Source organism: Convolutriloba macropyga, chromosome 9 (assembly GCF_964194025.1).
Source record: "Convolutriloba macropyga chromosome 9, txConMacr16.3, whole genome shotgun sequence".
Lineage (NCBI taxonomy): Eukaryota > Metazoa > Xenacoelomorpha > Acoela > Convolutidae > Convolutriloba > Convolutriloba macropyga.
In genome coordinates, this window is record NC_134476.1 from 61,669,781 (window position 1) to 61,690,447 (window position 20,667).

A 20,667-nucleotide genomic window follows, 5' to 3' on the forward strand; every position below is an offset into this window, starting at 1 on the left:
TGCAATTGTATGGGCTTATTAGGCTTTGACAACTACTAGAGAGGATATTAGGCTTTGACAACTACTAGAATATTGGATGTGCGCTTGTAAGTCGGCTATTTGGTACTATTTTTCTGGTCTAAATCTGGCTCTATTTTGACGAATTTGAGAAGAGTCTGGTAGGATTCAGTTTTTGGCTATTATTTCAACATTTTAATTAAAAATTTTCAATATTTTTGATATGAGAGTGTAGAACTTGAGCATACGGATGTTTTAAGCTAATAATATCGGGTTTTAAATCAATATTTTGGATTTTATGAACATGTTCGTAAATTTTCAAAAAGTCTCCAAAAATGGGGGCCCCAGCGTCACTCAATTTTTAAAATGCTTCGATTGAGCTCAAAATTGGTGAATCACTTTATCGGCTCAAACAACCCTGCAGCGCGGAAGTTTGGGCGGTTTTAACTATTTTTTCAAGAGTTATAACGTTTTTGCTGCAGTGAACCTGGGTTTTTTGAAAAGGCTCAGATAGGGGATAGGTTATTGGCTATGAGGCTATGAAAAACTTGTTCATAGTGGTTGATATTACTATGGTTGGACTGCTTATTAGTAGGGCTAACTGAATGAACAATAAAATTGGCCATATTCGGGTATTAAGATGACTTTTTGATCACTTTTTTCAGAAATTACACTCGATTTTTTGTGATTTTCGTTACTTTGGCAGTCTTTTCTCAGCTTGTATTGGCACTAGGGGGTTGTACAAGCTGAGAGATATAGGCATGGGAGTGCTGATGGTGTGGTTAACTGCTGTCAGAAGTTAATAATTTTGACTTAAGTGGGAAATAACTGAATTTTTTCTGACAAAATAGTGGAATTTCAGAGCTTATTTGGGTTTAAGTCTTCATGGTTGATACTGGGATGAGCTGGGACTGGTTTTTATGGTATTACAAGGCTAGTGGGAGGTTGCACTAGAGCTAGAGGGGGTATAGGTGGCTTTAATCGGGTCAGGTGGGGAATAAAATGACAAAATTTTTGAAGCGGCGGATTGAAGCAGAAGCGCAATTTTCATTTTTTCGTCATTTTTCAACATATACTTGGCAAAATTGGGTTTTTATGGTTGTTAGAGGTTGTACCATGCAGCAGATGGCAGCTGGAAGTGGATGCTAGAGGCATTTGGGACAGCTTTTGGCGTATTTATGGGGTATGATTTATACTACATTTTAATCAATTTTAACACTTTGGTAGGGTTCGGCATTTTTTTCATAACTCAACTTTTATTGATTTTTGACGGTATTTTTGGGTACTGGGATGTCAAGCGTGAGCAGTAGAATGGTCTAGGGCTATAAAATAGGTCAATTGGCGTTTTTTTATAGAATTTATAATTGAATTCGTGCGGATTCGAAAAGTGCCAAAAATCGGGGGCTCCAGCGTCACTCGATTTTTAAAGTTCTTCAAATTGCTTCAAAATTTGCATGTCGGTTACTCGGCTTGGAAAATGCTGCAGCGCAAAAGTTTGGAATGATCGGGGCATTTTTCACAATTTTATGACTGTTTTTCTGAGGTGAATAATGAAAGGTCAATTTTAGGCCAAGTTTTTGGTACTTAGAACGGGTCAAAAGGGGTCAATTATAGCTGGAATCGCTTCTACTGGATGCGGGCTGTAAAGAACAGTAGGTTAATCCAGGTTCGGACAAGTAGTTCTGGAGATATATCAAAAATAACTAGGATTTAAGGTCGAAATCTTTCGAATTTTGGGTGATTTTTGGGCTTTAGGGCTAATTTGCTCAGGCTTGTTGGGCTTTTGGGCCAAATAGAGGGTACTGCTGGAGTGTACAGGGTCTGTAAATAATAATGGATGTAGATGGTTATGGGTAGAGGGTCGAAGACTTGACATATAAGCTCAAAAATGATGTTAAAATCTAATTTATCATAGCACTGGCGAGTTTTGAAAGACTTAAGTGTGAAATTCCTGCATCTATTACTATATCTCTCAGTTCATAAAGACTTGCTAATACAGATTCGTATGTGGGTTTGTGGTAGTATCTGAATTTGGTAACTAAACTGAGGATATAACGCTCAAAATAGGGGTCAAAATATATTAAAACTCAGCCAATATTTGGCGGATATCGAAGTTTTATTGCAGATGGTGCTCCTGGGTACGAGCTTTTGACTTGTCTGGCTAAACCATTTGCCATTGCAAGGTCTGCTGATATACAGTGTGCAAAAGAGAGTGGGGAGTGTAAGATATCTGTTGGTGAACTAAGATATGTTGCATTGATTTCTTGACTAAAGTGATTTAAGTTTTTTGTTTGAGATCTGGTTACTGGTTTGTTTGCTGAACTGCTGGGCTTTTTCCCCTGAATATTTTGCTATACTAGCTCTAACTTGATCTAATTTTGTCTCTCTACTTGGCGTATTTGACTGTTTTGATGCTTGTGCTGATGCTTTTATTGCTTCACGTTTTTCTTCTTGCTCCAATCTAGCTCGTGCATTTTTCGGTCTAGGACTGCCTGATCTTCTAACTTGGTTGGTTAGGTAAGGTTTTGTTCTATCTTCTTCATGCGACATTATTTGTCTATCTAATTTAAATCCGCGTACATTTTTCCGCTGTTGGTAGTCTAGTGGTTTGAATGCACTTTTCTCCGGTTTTCGTTTAGGATTATAAGGTCGGGCTCTTATCTTCCTGTCAGTTAACGCAAATTGTTCTTCATGTGTTTCTGGAGGCGATTCAATGTCGAATGGTACTATTGATGGTTGAGGATGTCGAGCACGTGGGAACATTTCATCATCTGATGAGGATGATACTAAAGGGACACGAACTTCTGGTTCTTGCTGTCTAATTTCATCAGCAATTAGCGGATCAACCGGTATTCTTGATATTTGTTCAGCATCTAGGTTCAGGTCAGCTAGATTTTTATCTGAACTGCTATTCTCATCAAATAAGTTTGGAATTGCTTCATCTGAGCTTGAAGAATCAAATACTGGAAGATGGACTGGTGCTGTTCGTGGTCTAACTGCTGGTGCTACTACCCTTGGTGGGGCAGGTGGTACTGCTGGAGGTGCTGCTGCTGGTGGTCCTGCTAATTGTCCACCAAGGGAACAATTATAGTCACTTTGACTGGGTCTTGTTTCTTTTTCTTAGATTGTTGTAACTCGTTTTCTTCTCCATTTATCAACTCTGGGACATGTTTATCAAATAGATCAGGTTCCATGTGTTGTCTTCTCGATGGATCAGGTTGAAAGTTTGTAGGGTTGATGACTTCGAGGTCTTCAGGAGTTTCACTTGGTTTAATTTGCTTCAATCTGATGCGATGAACAGATTGTGTGTAATTCGTGTTTACTTTTCGAATGATGTAATTAGAGTCAGTAAGGACTTTTTCCAATTTATACAGCGGTAGCCATTTCTGAACCTGAGAAGCTATTACTGTTGATTGTTCCAATAGCTTGGGGTTTAAAAGTAGACAAAATGATTTCTCCTGGATGGGTTTAGCTTAAGCTTTTTGGTCATAATACTTTTTGTACTTCAAATATGCGGTTGTCAGTTTTTCCTTGTTTTCCCCAAACTGTTGCATGGCGTCTTGCAGTTCATTGACAAAATCTGAGTTTACTGCTACTGCACCCATTACTTTTCTAGAGAATTTAATATCAAGGTGTTTTATTGGTTCTCTGCCATGGAATAAAGTTGAAGGGCAACAATTTGTCGCTGAATGATAAGATATGCCAGTCTTTCCATTGTTCCTCAGTATTGAGCTTCAAATTTCGTTTTAGAGGTCCATGGGATCGCTCTACTGCTCCAATAGTCTGAGGGTGCTTTAGTGAGGCATGCTTCAACTTTACTTCTAATAAACTCGCTAATTCTGACATTAATTCTGAAGTAAAGTTTGTTCCTAAGTCACTAAGCATTGTTTGAGGAATGTAGCTGTGTTGGAAGAACACCTTTACTAGTTCTCGGGCTACTGTGTCAGCATATCCATTTGTTAATGGGACTGCAAATAGATACTTTGTGAAAACATCTATTCCACTCAAAACATACTTAAATTGCGAGGACCTTAGGGGGCCTACTAAATCAATTTGTAGCATATCTCCTGGATATGATTGTAGTGAACTGACTGGTTGCAATTTTGGTGTAATGTGGCTTTTCGGTACTGTGTTAAGTTGAAGACAAGTGAGGCAGTTTTTAATGAAACTAATGAAATGTTCGGTGAAACCTGGGTAATAGAATCGCTTTCTAAATTCCTGAATTGTTGCTTTGATGCCTAAATGACCTGCTGTTTGTGAATTATGGAGCCTGTATATAGTCTCTTTCCACAAATGCTTAGGTACACAGAATTGTTTATGAAGTAATTTTCCAGTATCATCATAAAGGTTCCGGTATAAGAAATTCCCTTCAAGAAATAATCTATTTAAATGTTTGTGATACTTTTTTAAGTTGGTGGAAGCATACTTTAAGTCTGGTTGTTGAATATTTTGTTGAATCCAGCTTATTACTGTTCTAATGTCTGCATCTTTTTGCTGCTCATCTGCTAAATTGAGGCTAATTAAGTTGTCTGTAAGATCTGGGAACTCATCTAATGGATTTGGGTACTCAATTGAATTTATTTCGTGTTTTCGTTTAAGTTTTAATAGCCCTTGAATTTCTGTAATTGGGACATTATTTAGTCGTTTTTTGTAGTCTTCGTAATATCCAAGTTTTTTAAGAAAGTTAACTTCGTCACTATTTATTTCGTCACTGAGACTTTCAGTATCAAATAACACATTCAGTTCAATATCCGGATTTTGTGCTTCTGTATCAATTTCTATTTCTTTAACTGGAATTCTATCTGTTAATTTTAAAGACATTGTTGCTGTTTTATCATTCTCTATTCGAGAGAGAAAATCTGCTGCGTAGATAGCGCGTCCAGGAATGTGAGCAATTACTATGTTAAAGGCAAGTATTCTGTCTAAACAATTCCAAAGAGATGGCGGTATTACTTTTGACTGAAAGAATTGCGTAAGGCTTTTGTTGTCGGTGGGTATAATTCTTTGTTTGCTTGATCCCCAAATGTAGTGCGAAAAGTAATCCAGTGCATAGTACAAGGCTAAGAACTCTTTGTAATAAATTGAGAATTTTAATTGCGTTGCATTAAACAAATGCGATCCAAACGATACGGGAGCGTATGTTTTCTTTTCTTTCTTTCCAGTTTCTTTTACATAGTTTTCCACCATTAGTACAAAACCTGCACCGCGGTAACTAGCATCACAAAGAATTACATACTGTAAGCCTGGTTTTGGCAGTCGCAATGTTACATTTGTTGCTTCCATTAAATCCTTCTTTATTACTTCTAATGCTTTTACATGTTCTTCTGTGGTTTCTATTACCGCATCCTTCTTCAGGAGCTTGTAAAATGACATTAGTTTTTCACCTAGGTTAGGGATGTAATTGCGAAAGAATTGCGTGAAGCCGATTAGTCGTTTTACTTGCTTTGTTGTTTTCGGCATTCTAAATTTATCAAGGAATTTAGTTATTTTCGACTTTTCGGGTGATAATCCTTCTGCACTGATGTTATTTCCAAGGAATTTCATTGTATCTGTTGCTATTTCACACTTTTCGGGCGACAATTTCAGTCCTGATTGACGTATACAGATAAATATTTCTCGCAAAGAGGGTACCAATTGTTCAAAATTTGTTACTGCATTTCCAATATCATCCATAAACTGGGTACAATTTCCTGAGGCTGAGCATGGGTCCAAGTAATGTCTAATAAATGAGCTTGATCCGGTTACTGACTTATTCAATCCTTGGGCAAGACATTTATAAGCATAAGTTCTCGAAGCTAAGTTAAATGCTAGCAGTTGCACTGATACATCGTCTGCCATTTGCACACAGTGATATGCTTAAGAACAGTCAAGTTTTGTAAACAACTTTTTCCCGGCAAAGTAAATTATTGCATCACTCATGTTCGAAGTCGGGAAATTTGTATTCACATAATCGTTTTTCAGCAAATGGTTTACTTTTCTCAAGTCAATTAACAGTCTAAGTCTTCCTGAGTTCTTTCGTTGTGCAAAAAGGGGACTACTATATCTTGATTGAGACAAAGTTGTTATCAGTCCGTAGTAATGCATTAATGCGAGTTCTACTTGTAGCTCATTTCTCAGATGGATAGGCGCTGAAGGGCCTTGTTCATAAATTGGTATGCTTCTTTCTGGAGTTAACTTTATTTTTAAATCTGTATTATATCCGACGTCAAATCTGTGTTTCGCAAAGATGTCACTGAATTCAACTAATAATTCACCTACTACAGCTTTTTGCTCATCGTTAAGGGCCAATTTTTCCCACGGGAATTTGCTCAAGAAAGTTATTTTGTCCTGATGATTACCCTTTGGGTCTAGTTTTTCCATTTCTTGCAGTTTTAACAGTTGCTCAAAGATTTCTCTCTGCAAGGGCGACAAAATCGTCGGATCAGGGCACGTTTCAGGTGTTGGAAACCACAATTGTTCATATTCTGGAGCTGGCTTTGCTGGTTGGACTTTTCTTTTCGGGGTATCTGTGACTTGAATTAGTTAATTTATTTCTTAAATAATTTTCACTCATTTTTGCGACATTTATTAACTGTGGGTCTACTTCTAACAATTTTTCAGCTTGATCAGACGTTAAGAACGAGAATTTGGCTATTTCTTCAGCTTTGTTTATAGTGACTTGGTATTCAGTAATGTTCAGGACGTAGATGTAAAGAATGTTATTTTCAGCAACTTTACTTAAAGAGAACGTTAATATTATTTCGCTATCTTTTTCAAAGATTTCATTTGGAATTATTACCCCACAAAGATCAGTGAATGATTCTAGTTTATCCTGAAGCTTGCATTCTAGTACTGCTTGTTGATTTGGTTGTAATACTTGCTTTTTCTGTGTATAAACTTCGAATTTTTTACGCTTTACTACCCTTCTGGGTTGCTTTTCTGGCTTTATTTCATTTATTTGCAGAGTTTGATCAGGGAATTTAATGTAGCTTTGTCCTGGGCAGAGTCTAACTTTATGTTTAAAAAAGAATGGGTTGCCTAATATAACAGGAGTTGTGACAATTGAAACAAGGACGTCTTCAGTGAATGTGTGCCCAATTTAAATGTAACTTTAATTGCTTTATCAATTTTAACTATATTTCCGTTTGCCATTTTAACTTTATCCAGATCAGGCTTTTCTATTTCTGTTATTGAATTGATACTTGTGTTTATCAGTTCCTTGTAAAACTCGCGGCTTATCACGTTTGCAAATGCTCCTGTATCAATTAGTGTGCGTCTTTCTGATTCTCCATTAAATTTAATTTTAACGTAGGATAATGTTCTGCCTAAAAGTGGGACAATGCTGAATAATTGCCGAACATGTGCTACTGGCTTTGGTGCTGATTGAGGTACTTGTGTTGGCAGTTGTACAGATTTGCTCACTTTACTTTCGTTACTATTTCTGCGTTTTCTACGCTTTTTGTTACTTTCTTTATAAACTGGTTCTATTACTTTATCTAAACTAGGACTGGACGTGCTTTCGTTATAATAATTATTTGAGTTTTTATAATTATTATTTCGTTTTTTAAAGTTGGGTGGCTTTATTAGTTTTTTTGTTGATTAAGTGGATAATTCATACCTCTCATATTTCTATTTTGAGGAAAACTTGCACGATTAAACTGATTTGCTTGTTGACTCTCATATCGGTTTTGTGCTGGCGCTGGGCTATCATAAACTATTCCCTGTCAAAGAAGGTTTGCAGGGGTATTTTTAGTAGGGAACCGATAAACTGGTCTATTAACATAAGCTGGGTGAACAAATGGGGGGCTATCTGAAGGTTCATTCCAATAATTCAGAGTTTGTGGCTGTTCATTATGATAAAATGGTCTAGGAGCATTAAATTGTGGTCTAAACTCTCGGCAATTATTAGCACGAGGGGCATACTGCTGCTGGGGCCGATAGTTTTGCTGAAATTGACGATAATTGGGCTGATATTGACGATAATTTGGTTGATAATTTTGATATTGCGGGCGGAAATTTTGCCTATAACTTTGTCTGTAGACTTGTTGTGGGTAATGTGGTGTGAAAATGTTTACTGGGCCTTGTTCTGATGGCTCATTTTTAGCTGCTACTCTCTGTTCAAGTTTGTGTTCAAGTTCTTTTTGATTATTAGAAATAACAGTTATTGCTTTCAACATTTTGTCAGTATTTGATTCAGTTATTTCATTAAATCCATCTTCAAAGTACTCTTCTCTGTTACACGTCTCCCTTATTGCAATTTGTTGGCTAGCTAAGGTGCATAATTGGTCAATTGTATCAGTATCTGGCCTTTCTAACAGCTTAGGCTTAAGCCAGTTCGGCATAGACTTAATGAAGAAGCGCTTTATTTGTTCATTTTTCCTGTTTTCTGACATTTCAAGGGCAGATTCCCTTGCTGCTGCCTCTCTTTCAAATCTACGAGCCTCAGAATCACCTCCTCCTGCTGCCGCTACTACTATTTCGGGTGCTGGATATGCTTTATTTGCTTCAGTTCTTAACTTTACTAAGAAATTTTTCACTGTGTCAGTTTTTGGATTAAACTTTTGGTTCTCCAACTTTATTATTCTGATCTCTCTCAAGTCGTCTTGTGTGAATCTATTTCTTAGAGCTGTTATACTATCCTCAAAAACTAGTCTGGTAGCCCCTGGTAGGGTTAGAAAGTATCTTAAAGAATCTCCTTATAAATGTAACTGCAGAAAATTTGCTTGTTGCGCGGCTGCGATTGCTGCGACTCCGATTGTACCTGTTATTAACTGTTCAAATTTGTTGAAATTGTCCGTTTCCGATCCAGAGAAGGGTGTGATGTTGATTTGCGCGTGTGCCATTTTTCTTTTTACCCGTTTAGATTATATACTTATCGTTCAATTTTCGTTCTAAAGTATTAAATAGCACACTTAACTTAACTTAATGGGAGAGATTAATTGGTTAATAGCAATAAACAAGTTAAATGAGTAGCACAAGAGATCAGAAAAAGAAACAACTGAAACCATTCGGTCTGAAAATAATAAAGATGGACTGCTTATGAACCTATTCCTAAAGCTCCGGTCGAATCGTCAGACTTATATAGTTGAAGCCGTATGGGCCGCCGAAGTCTCACCTCTAAAGAGTGCCCCTTAGTCTAGAAAAGTTCGTGGGGACCACGACCGCACAGGCCTTGTGGAAGCTGCACTCAAATAGGCAACAGCATAATGACCGAAGTCACTGTTTGATTCATTAACTTCCGGAGCTGGGTGGGGAAATTAAATATAATTGTTTTATTATTCTGTTTAAATTTAGGTTTTGACCTCTTTTAGTTAATATTTAAGTAATGGTTTCAGTAATTTAGCTTATTCTGATGTTATCTGGTAATCAGTAATGATGTTGTCAAGGTTAATATCTGTATCAGATTGAAGTTTGTTACGAATAAGGCCGAATTTGCGAACTTTTTGGTTTAAACTTTTTGCTGTCCAATAAATTGCAACACGTTTATCATCTTTATCTAGCACCTAAATTACGATGGATTTATAAACTGAAGAAGAGAAAGCGGTTACTATCTGAACTTGTGTTTTATTACTATTTTGAGTGTAGTTGATGTTATTTCCTTCAATATGTTCAACAAAATTGGGGGAAGCGCGACAATTATTGATAGCGGGGAGAATTTGTTCTTTATAAATTGACATAAATAAAGCACCGAAATTAATTCTACAAATTTATTTACTCACAATATCCTCATTTGCAAATACCCTGTGTTGTTTTTGTCCGTTGTGACGGCTGTGGTTGAGTTTGTTCCAGTTGTTGCTCACTCAAACACTTTTGAATTACTGTTGCATTTTGTCCACAAAGACACAAACACAATTTCCACCCATTCTTTCCTTTGTTACTGCTTTCTGCATTATCGTCTTGCTCGGAAAGGAAGTGCTGGAAGCTGATTGAAGGTTCTTAAGGTAATGAAGTGGAAAAAGATAAAGAAAGCGTCAAAAGAAGAAAGAAAATGTCGAATTTATCAAAAAATTATTCGGAATTTTGGTCCGCTAAACTGGGAAACAGTTAGTAACTCCTGTCACCATGTTACGCACTGATTTTAAGAGTGTTCCTCATGGTGTTTTCAGAGGTTAATATTAGCAGTAAATAATGTGAAAAACTGTCATTTTTCAAGGACTTATTTAGATGTTTCGCAGTGCGGTTTTTAGCGGATATAATTTGAATAAACTTAGCTAGTAATAGCCTTAATTTATCTTCAAGAAACTCAAAAAAGTAAATATTGAGGCTTTTAGGCACTTGATATGTTTATCAGTAAACTGTCAACCTGCGGTTATTTTTCATAAACATACACAATTTAGGGGTTACAGGCCTAGATGGATATACTGTCTATATATGGCCTTGAAAGTAAATGAATATTATAGCAATTATTTATGGATAATTTAAGGAATATCATCGCGTAAACTTGTGTAACATTGTTTAAACACTTAGTATAAAAGTCACAGAACGCAACAACTACTGAAGGATACAATCACATCAAATAATTGACTCCTCAATGACCACCTTTGAGAACTGTCGTCAAATAGATTAAGTGATAACACGGCGATAAGTACAACAAACACTAGCACAACTAAAAATCAGTATTGCTATTTGTAAAAAAAGTCATAAATAGCAATAGCTATGAACTAAAATGACTTGCTTTAATTGAAACCTTTCCAGCAACCAATGAGAGCTGTCAATAATGGAACTAAAATTTAAGACGACAAAGTTGGAAAGAAAAACTCGCAAAACTCAAAAAAATCGATAATTATTATTGGAAACAATTAGTGTCAAAGTCATGAAAAGCTCTAGCTTTCATCAAAAACGATTAAAACGAAAAAAATAGCCCCTATTAGCAGCATTAGAGAACTGTCCCCAATGATATTAAATGATAAGGCATCAACAAGTACAAAAAATACTTGCAGAACTCAAAATCTCATTCAAAACTTTTGAGAAAAAGTAGTGTCACAGTCATGAAAACCACTAGCTATTAAATTGGGCAACTATTTAGGTTCTTTTATGCCTCATTAGCAACCAACTGGACCTGTCATTGACAATAATAAGTGAACATAGCCGGCAGATTTCCGGATAATAGCCTCGAGACCCGCTTGTGGCCTTCCATAAACTGAAATAACTAAAAAAATATAATAGACAGATCGACCACCAGTCCCTTAATAGACCATTAGACTTTTTGAGTTGGATTCGGACTGTCAATTTTATGACACGTACGCTGTATAAGGAAAAAACCCAATAGAGCTTTATTAAAATTAATAAAATCAAAAACTAAAGGCTAACACTCAAGAATTAGGGCATAAACGTTTGGCACTAATTTGAAGTTCAATAAGTGAGTTCACAAGTTATTTTTTGTGAGTGAGGTAAATCATGCAATTGACCTGAAAGCAGAAATGACGTCACGCACACAGATTTTAACTGCAAAGCAGTAGAAGTCACTACAGTCATTGAAAAAGTCAATTCTAAAAAGTCAGGTCTTAAAAATCATCGATGGAGACGACGAATGAAAAAAATACCACGATGTCCCCAATAATAGCCACTATCGCTTCGCGGCTATTAATAAGACAACAGATAAATAAAAAAGGGGCAAAATCTAAAATTCACTATTATTTTATGACAACAAATAGTGACAAAGTCATGAGAAAAAACTTTAGCTGTCCCTTGATAAATTCCAGCAAAGGCAAATAGGCACAATTAGAACCCATATGTACCGTCTTAAAAGCACTGAAGGAGAGGAAAAACTGAAAACAGAAGTCAAATTGACTCAACTGAAAAAAATCCGTCTCAAAAACCGCCAAATTGTTCAAACTCCAATTTCCCACTCCACTTTAAAGGTATTTTGAAAAAAAGTCACGCCTCAGACATACTCTATTTTTGCTCACTTTCCTATTTCAGTGTGACCAAAATCACCGCTCTAATTTGACTTCTCATTGACGTGAGAAAGCCGAAAAAAGCGTTAACAGATCTTAAAGACAGCGCACCAACACAATTCAAATTCTTTGAATTGTAAAAACACGGTGTCCCCAAAAAAGCCGCTATCGCATCGCGGCTATTAAAAAGACCAATAGGTTTACAATAATTGCTTCAAACTTATCTAACTTCAAGCAAAATCGAAAGAGCCGCGCATGAAAAAAAAACAATCGAAAAACCTATTTATTTTGTTTTCTTTTCCAACACCGTTTTTCTAATCTACTTTAAATTTTTAGAAAAAACTTAACTCGCTTTTTGGCTCCACTTCCTGATTCGCGCGCGGCCAAAATCACTTCTCCAATTTGTCTTCAAAATTTGTGAACAGATCGTCGGAGACAGCACCCTAATAAAGTTCCTTGATTTGTAATAATGTGGCTATTAAAAACACCAAATGCTGGTAACTACTCCACCTCCTATTGAGATGTGATAGCGAGGTGATATTGAGGTAAGGTCTGTGATTCACACGCCAAGGATCTATAGTTCAATCCCTTGCCTCCGTGAAGCTCTCCGTGTGAGGATGAGAGCTCACAGCTTCAGGTTGACCATAGCCTGGCAAATCTTGGATGCAATAACAGTACCACGTTTAAGCTTCAGACGCAAAAAAGTGGCAATAGTCACCAAAAAGAGCTTTCATGCGCACAAAATGAACGGCCAGGAATGTGAACAGCCGGAAATAACAGAAAAGGACAGCTGAAAAAGGCTACTGTTAATGCACTGCACACTTAAAATTGCTGCGCCGCTGCAATTACGCAGAAACAATTATTATTATTTTTAACATGATTTCTAATTATAGCCGCTCCGCATTAGTGCATACCTACGTTGATTGGTGTCCATATAGAGCAAGAGACTAATAGAAGAATGTGCTTACCTGTAGATGCGGATCTGTCTATTGTCCAGTGCAACCAATACAGCCTGAAATCCTCTTGACTTGTGCTCCATCAACTCAGTGGCTAGAATTGCACCTGGGGCTGTGATGGCCCACGCTTTTTTGCCCTGAAAAAGTCTCAGATAAACATCAGACACATAACTAACAAATCCATATGAAAAATTCCCAAATCGCTTATCAGAGGAGATCTACAATTATAAAAAGCTGTACAAATTAAGCCATACAATAGTCGCAAAAGTCATCGAAAAAATAGTTTAACGATTCATCGGTCAATCAGATGAATCAACATCTGAAAAGAGTACAAGAATTTCAACCAATAACAGTCAAGTGCCAAAGCAGCAGATACATTAGCCACCTTGAAAAACGATAGGAATTTGTTTACTTCTTGAAAACAAACCATTTCTGAGAGCAATCAGGTCAAACAAAAAGCATTAAAAGAATACTTAACAACGATTTATAGACTGAACAAAAGCAAGATGACTTTTCAACTCAAAATCAATCCAATTGTTGTGCATAAGAGTTCATGAAATTCAGAATAAACAAACAATCCTTACAATCACGGGCTGCACAAAGCTGCAACTAGTGATAAATGATTTTATAATTTCGACAAACTACATTTAGCGAGCAACAGCAAAAGTTGCAGGCTAAAAATTTCAAATTCAAGCCTCCTAGCAGTTGTCTTTTGGGAAATGATTGCCGGAAAACAGCCGCCAATTAAATATGAACTTTTTCTTGTTTCTATTAGCTGACCTCAAATAAAAAATACACGGTATATTGTCGGAAAATAGCCGCCATTAATTCCCATAACGCAGATTGTGTTTGAAAGAACAAAAAATGATTTATGGAAGAACACTTTTTTAAAGTGCAAATTATTTTGATTTCATTTTGTTCTAAGACACTCCTGTTACTTAATGAGAGGATACAGCGGCTACAGTATCAATGCCAGTAAGAATTAGAGATGGTAACTGTAACTTATACAAACAAACTTCAAGCAGCGGGCATCTAAAATTGGGCTTTATAGGTTTATCCGGTTTCTATAAATGATTTCGTTTTTCATGACTCCGATCATTTTAGATTGCTTTGAGAGCAACTGCTGTTTAAAAGCAATTTGAGCAGAATGAAACTAGACTGAAGAAGTCAAAGACTTCAACGAAAAATGTCGAAAAGCGGCAAAATGAGGTAAGCAAAAAAATTTTTAGTTAAAGTAAAGAAAGAAAGCAGGACAAGTCCAATACAATCCAAAGAATTCAAAAACAAAATTCAGAACTACTGTATCTCACCAGCTGAGCAATTGGACAAAGCCAGTCAAAAAGACAAACAGTCTAAAAACTTGAAAACAAACTGAACAAAAATAAAGTCAATGCAAAAACTTTTGAAGCTTTTACTCTCAACGCCAAATTCTATGCAATCGAATATAACCATTAACACACCCACAAGCCATGCAAGGGCATTATTGGCCACTAAGGATACAAAAACTCGAGAAATGACAACCACTTAATATAGAATCTGAATATGTAGGGTGGAGGTTTTACCCTATTCACAATTCCACAATTGTTCCTAGAGAAAACTACTGGACTGGATAGTAACTTCACAAAACCTACTACTCTTAACTAGACTGAAGGGTTATACCAGGCCCTCCGTTCAAGTCCTAAAGAAAGTATTTTCAGGCGCTATAGAACTGTAGTCAATTGCTAATAATAATGTTATTAAAATATGTTGGTAATGCCTTTCTATGTTATGATATTTTAGCTTCTAAGAAATGCTTTACAAAATGAAATAAATTGGTGACTCTAAGATTGAGAATTATACCAGGTCCTCAATTCAGTTTCTAATTAATCGATCAACCAATATACTTAAAATAAATAGTAGATGACGTGAAGAGCTCGTCAGTGTTCACTCCACAACCCAACCAGACGAGTATTAACCAACTTGATAGAACGTTAAGACATTGCCCATCAGGTACTTCAGGTTACTGCAGACCTTTTTAATTGTCTACTTGGTTCACCATTCCATACTACATGGGTTAACTTAACTTGCCAAGTCTTCTACGAGCAGGCAGGCCTACCCTCAGAGTGGCTTCACTATGCGGTCTCCTGGAAGGAGCTTGGCCGATTAATACTCTGAAAAATCAATCGTCTTGATGTTGTCCTGGACTCGAAGCTGTCCTCCAGTCCGTTAACCTAACTTAACCTAATTATTGATTGGTTGATCACTACTTTACTAGTCACCAAACTAATTTAAATCCAATAAATTGAAGCTAGATTGAGTATGATATCAGATCCTTAGAGATGTATTGTGAAGTTACCAAAGTAGTACAAGTACGCTTTTGATTAACAGAAAACCGAAAGAAACGATTAAGTTTTACCCAGTCCTAATTATTACAAGACTATGGTTCCTTCAAAACAACTAGTTACAAATGCCTATGAGTGCCACGTATCAAAGTGTTTAACAAATATCTACTAGATACCAGTTTAAACTCTACTAATTTATAAGAAAAGGTCCAAAAAAAGAAAGTAGTTGAAAATTTGCTAAGTTAAATTAACGAAAAGTATAATTACCAGGGTATACTAGTTTCAACAATTATTACAAGTTCAGTACCACGACAGAGATCTGTTAACTCAATCCGAAATTTCGATTATCACGACAATATAACTATTTTCAGACTGATTTTGGTTACAAAAATTGGCTGAAATTGAGCCGTATATATACTGCTAATCTATGTTTGGTTATGATAGTTTAGTCCTATTTTTACTAAATGTTCCAAATCTTTGTGAGAAAAATACCTTTTTGGGAAAAGTTTTCAGAAGGTCATTCATGACTTAGGCCCCTAATTTGGGTTTCTACTCCAATATTACATGGGTGAGAATTTTGGTGTTCAATCCATGATATAATCTTTATCAGAATCAATATTTACTTATTCAACCATTCTCATCAGTTTAAATTTCTTTACCATTATTATCTTTGTACAGTTTTAAATTTAGAATTCGCTTTTGTGTTGTGAATAATTCAAGGTCAGTATTAATTTGGTTCTTTTCCGAAAAAAAGCTTAAGTTTAACTTTCCATTCCTACATCCCACCCATCCGGACTAAACTATTCTCCTGAATAGTACAAAAAAGTGAAATTAGAGTATAAGTATATAAAAGCACCATCACCATATTTTGGTACGACATTTTTTTTTCTTTTAATCAGCGCTAGTCTCCTCATTTCGCATTCTCTCAACTAAGTTTAATCTCTCCTCAAACTGCATGTCAGTTCCGATATCTCGTTGATCATCGTTGGGCAAATTATGAATATGTTTCGTAGTGTTCTTGGACTGGTAACACTTCTTCCCTGTCCAGACAGCCAGAAGGACAAGGGCAAGACACCATAAAGAGAAACCAAGCAGACCAGCCAGCTCTTTAAATGTATGCAGTGTTGACCCATGGCCAAAGGATTTGAAGTTGTTTTCGTCAGAAAGTTGTTGATGGATTTTGTCTACCATCTCACTGACTAATTCAGGCGTGACATCAAGCGTAGGGACATCCTTGAGTGCCGATCTGATCCTATGCAAGATCAAGTTCCGACTCTCTTCTGTAGGCGTGACCGCTGGAAAGCTCGGGATGTCGAAAGCGGTATCCAGTAGTTCGGGAGTTGTGATTGTTGTTATCAGTCCACTGTGTTGAAGACAATATGCTGGATCGGGCAACATGACCAGTCCATTCTGCGGGTGAACCAGTTTTCCATTGCAGGGGGGATGCACTAGGCAACTTTTACAGGCTGGTACACGGTTTAAAAACTTTCTGCCCCCACTGTACGTTATGTTATAAAGAAATTGTTGATCGTCTGCCGCGTTGAGGAGGTACATAGAGTTCCCAAGGTAGATTGCTGTCGGTAAAATTGGCAATTCGGTTACTTCTCGTGTGCAAGTCTTCAAAGCAGCCACCTCGTGATTGTATAGGAGTGAAGTCAAGCAGAGTTGATCTTGCGCACTCACTAACGCTACTGGCTTAGTGCAAAGTCTAAGCAATTGTGTCCCCCAACAAGACAGATATTCCTCACTCTTCATTTCGGCATAGCTTTCTTCTCGCCTTGATACGCTCAAATAGCTCCTTTCTAATTTTAGAATTGCGGCCGTTGTTGTGTTCTTGATTGGTTGCGGCAGAGGGATTGCTTTGTAGGCATCGTGGATTGGTTCACCACTGTACACTGGAAGCTCCATTGTGATTAACAGTCCGTGTGGATTGGAAAAAACATTTCTCACTAAGGGCAGGCTGTAAAGTAAACTTGAGTGGTCGTGTGCGATTGAACATTTTTTGTCTCCCAGCTTCAGAGTTGTAATTATTTTCCGTAAATCCTCGTAGGGTACTAGTGCGGTTGGCAGTGTTTCTTTGGATAGCACTCCAATGCTTGTAATAAACATGTTTCTCTGTTCCGTCAAATATAGCGTTTGTACTTGCAACTCACTGTGCATAGCATTGAGAGTCCACGATACGTTGTTAATTGCACTTTGGGCGCGAAAGGCATACATAAAAACGTCAGACATTCGATGATCACAGGCTTGGGCTTGTATTTCTTCCATTGTTTTTTGAAGCATCTCCAGGTTTGTTTGCAGAATCTCAACGTTATCCTTTGAATAGTTTAGCACTTTTCGTGTGTCTTCATGAAGCTTCAAACTACTGCTGGCCATGACCTGAATAGACTCTTTTTCTTCGTTGTGTAGGTGAACCATTCTTGATTCCAAATAGTGCAACCGTCCTTCCAGTTGTTCCATCTTTCGCTTGGAGCTTTCACACAGACCAAAAATTGAGAGTAGCCTGCAGCCTGCTTTTTCCAGTAAGGGTTCCAAAGTTATCGCCGTCGCAGCTCCCATTGCAAACAGCAGTGGTGATCGTCTCTGTCGCTGAAGAGTGATAGTCTGGTTTACAAACGATGCTACTTCTTTGACAAGCTTTGTCCTTTCCTTCTCTGCTCTTTCGTATTCTGTCTGAATAGATGAGATTATTCCGTCAAAGTGGTGCTGTAATAGTGCGCTTATTTCTGGGTTGTTGTAAAACTGGGAGCTCTTCCATGTTTTCTGTTCCAATTGATGAAGTTTTGAAGAGAATTTATAAATTGGTCGGAGATCCACGTTCAACAGCTTTGGAAGTGGGACTGCGATATCCACAGTCAGATATGAGTCAGCCAATGAAACTGGAGTTTGAGGTTGGAAGAGAACATGCGCAGTAGTTCGTGCACTCTCCGCTGTTTGCTGTCGTACCGCAAGTATTAATATAAATATCACAAAGTTGTACATCTAAACACTACTATGGTTAATTACTGCGCTAAACCTAGATAGCATTTTTTCTGTATTAGAAAGAGTGCTACATTCTACAAAAATTCCCCCAAACTCCCTGAAATGTATTCGAGCTAATTAGTTCTTTTCATAATACCGGTGTTACATTAACTTGCAAGATAGTTCTTTTTTTTTAATTTGGTGCTATTCAAATATGTTTTACGATTGCCCCCGTCGTTAATAGAAATTTCGGCTCATCTTTTGATCTTTTATTTTTTAGGCAATGCTATATAGAGAAACCTAATCAAGTTTCTTTTATAAAGACATATATATATATTATATATATATATATATATATATTATATTATATATATATATATATATATATATATATATATATATATATATAAATATATATTATTTTTTTTTATTCGTCGTCGATTCCGAATCGTTTTGGGTATTTCACTGCGTGTCTTTCTCGGGTTTTAGCGATGGAGTTTACTGTTTCGTCAGTTTTGGTTCCCAAAAGTTCTGCAAATGTTTTTGGTTTGCACATTTCCCTTTTGGCGCTTGCAGGTGTTGACTGTATTTCACTGAGGTCCCTCAAGACATTTTTTGGCGTGTGTGGTCGTTGGGGCAGTGGTGTAGATTCAATCTCTTTGGCTGCTGTTACAAAAGGAGACTGGTTCTCTTGGGTTGTTGCTTGTTCCGGAGTGTTCGGTTCTGCTCCTATGTTAGTCTTAGTGGGCCTTTTAGTTGAATGTTCTCGCTCTGCAAAGAGATCGTAGAAAAAATCTTCATCTTCGTCCATCCATTTGAAGGGACTCTCTTGTTTGGGTCGTTTTGATATAACTTCTGGAGTGAAAGTTAGATTGTTTACTTCAATGGGAACTTCCTGGTCATTTGTATTCTGGCGGCTGGGCCATTTCTCCTGATGTGATGATCTCGTTTCCATTCTGGGTAACTCGTCTTCCTCCTTCACAGGCTTCAATCGATTGTAGTGGACTATCTGCCATTTCTTTGCATTCGCATCCTTTGAAATTTTGTAATTGACCTCTGACGTCTTCTCAATGATGTTGTACGGTCCGTCCCATGGAAGGAAGAATTTTTTTGATTTCGCTTTGTGGGGTGCAAAAAGCCAGACTCTCTCTCCCGGCTTCAATTCCTCTCCAAAAACGTTTTTCTGATACATATCTTTCTGTCTTTCTTGCTTGTAACCAAGTGTCTCTCTAGCATTCATATGTGCTTCTCTGAATTGCTCGTTGAGCCATCTTGCGAATTCGTATTTGGCAATTTCGTGACCAGGTGCTTTCGGGAGTAGCAACTCAATCGGGTATTTGCATTCTTGTCCAAACACAAGGGAGAATGGAGTCTGTCCTGTTGTTTTGTGTACGGTCGTATTATAGACGAAGTTGAGATAGGGAATCATTTGATCCCAGCTACTTGGATTGTTTGCGCAATATTTGGAAATAACATCCGCAACAACTCTGTTGTGACGTTCTACCATACCATTTCCCTGCGGGTGATATGGAGCTGTTCTGGTCTTCTCTATTCCAAAAATTTTGCACACTTCCAGTAGCAGTTCGCTGCAGAAGTTTGATCCTTGATCGGTGTGTAGGCAATCAGGTGCTCCAAACGTCAAAACCCATTTCTCCACAATTGCTCTAGCAACATCTTCGGCCGTAGTTCTTTCTAAGGGAACGCAAACCACGTATTTTGTAAAATAGTCCGTCAACACGAGTATGTATTTTGCACAGCTTGTCTTCGCTCGGGTAACAGGACCTAGGATATCTGCTGCCACTTTGCTGAATCGGATCCCAACGTTGATGGTCTGGAGAGGGGCTATTCTTTTCTTTCCAGCGGTACTTCGTGCTTGACACAGGGTGCAGTTCTCACATTTTCGTTCAATGTCTTTTCTCATATTGGGCCACCAAAACCTCTGTCTTGCCCTGTCCAAGATTTTTTGAAAAGCAAAATGGCCTCCACTGAGTTTTGAATCGTGAAGTTGTTCCAAAACTGTCTCTCTGAGTCCCTGCGGTACTACAAGTTGTTTTTGTGTTGTATTGCTTCCTTCTACATGCCACTTCCTGTACAGCACGCCATCAGTCAGTTCCATCTGGTCCCAAAGGCCCCACATCGCTACTGCATCTTCTCCTTGTGCTATTGCGTTTGCCTTCTTGATTTTTAAGTCTCTCAGCGGATTTTGGTCTGGATGTTTCTCAGCGTTTGCCCAATGCAAGATGAGACGTAAGCAGGGATCGTTTCTTTGAGCCAGTCTAAGTGAGTTTACGTCTTCTTGAAATTGGATACTCATTGTTTCGTTCGTGTCCTCTGCTGTAACTAAGTTAATTCTTCCGAGGGCGTCTTCCAAAGAGTTAGCTGATGGGCAACTTCCAAACATATCCAGTCTCTCAGCTTCAGTTAGCTCAGGTGTGATGCTGCACTGTCTTGACAGTCCATCTGCATTCCCGTGCTTGTCTCCTGGTCTATGTACTACTTGAAAATCAAACTCTTGCAGTCTTTGTAGCATCCTGAATATCATCCCGTCATTGTTTT

General features: G+C 37.6%; 1 protein-coding gene across 1 annotated transcript in view; it reads right to left on the reverse strand.

The window, feature by feature from the left end:
- The window catches only part of LOC142346286 (BBSome complex member BBS1-like), a 176,788-nt gene that overhangs the window by 67,935 nt on the left and 88,186 nt on the right, over positions 1-20,667 (reverse strand). The window contains exon 15 of the mRNA XM_075398800.1: positions 12,842-12,966. Coding sequence (XP_075254915.1) covers positions 12,842-12,966 — 125 coding nt within the window. The remainder of the gene's footprint in view (positions 1-12,841; positions 12,967-20,667) is intronic.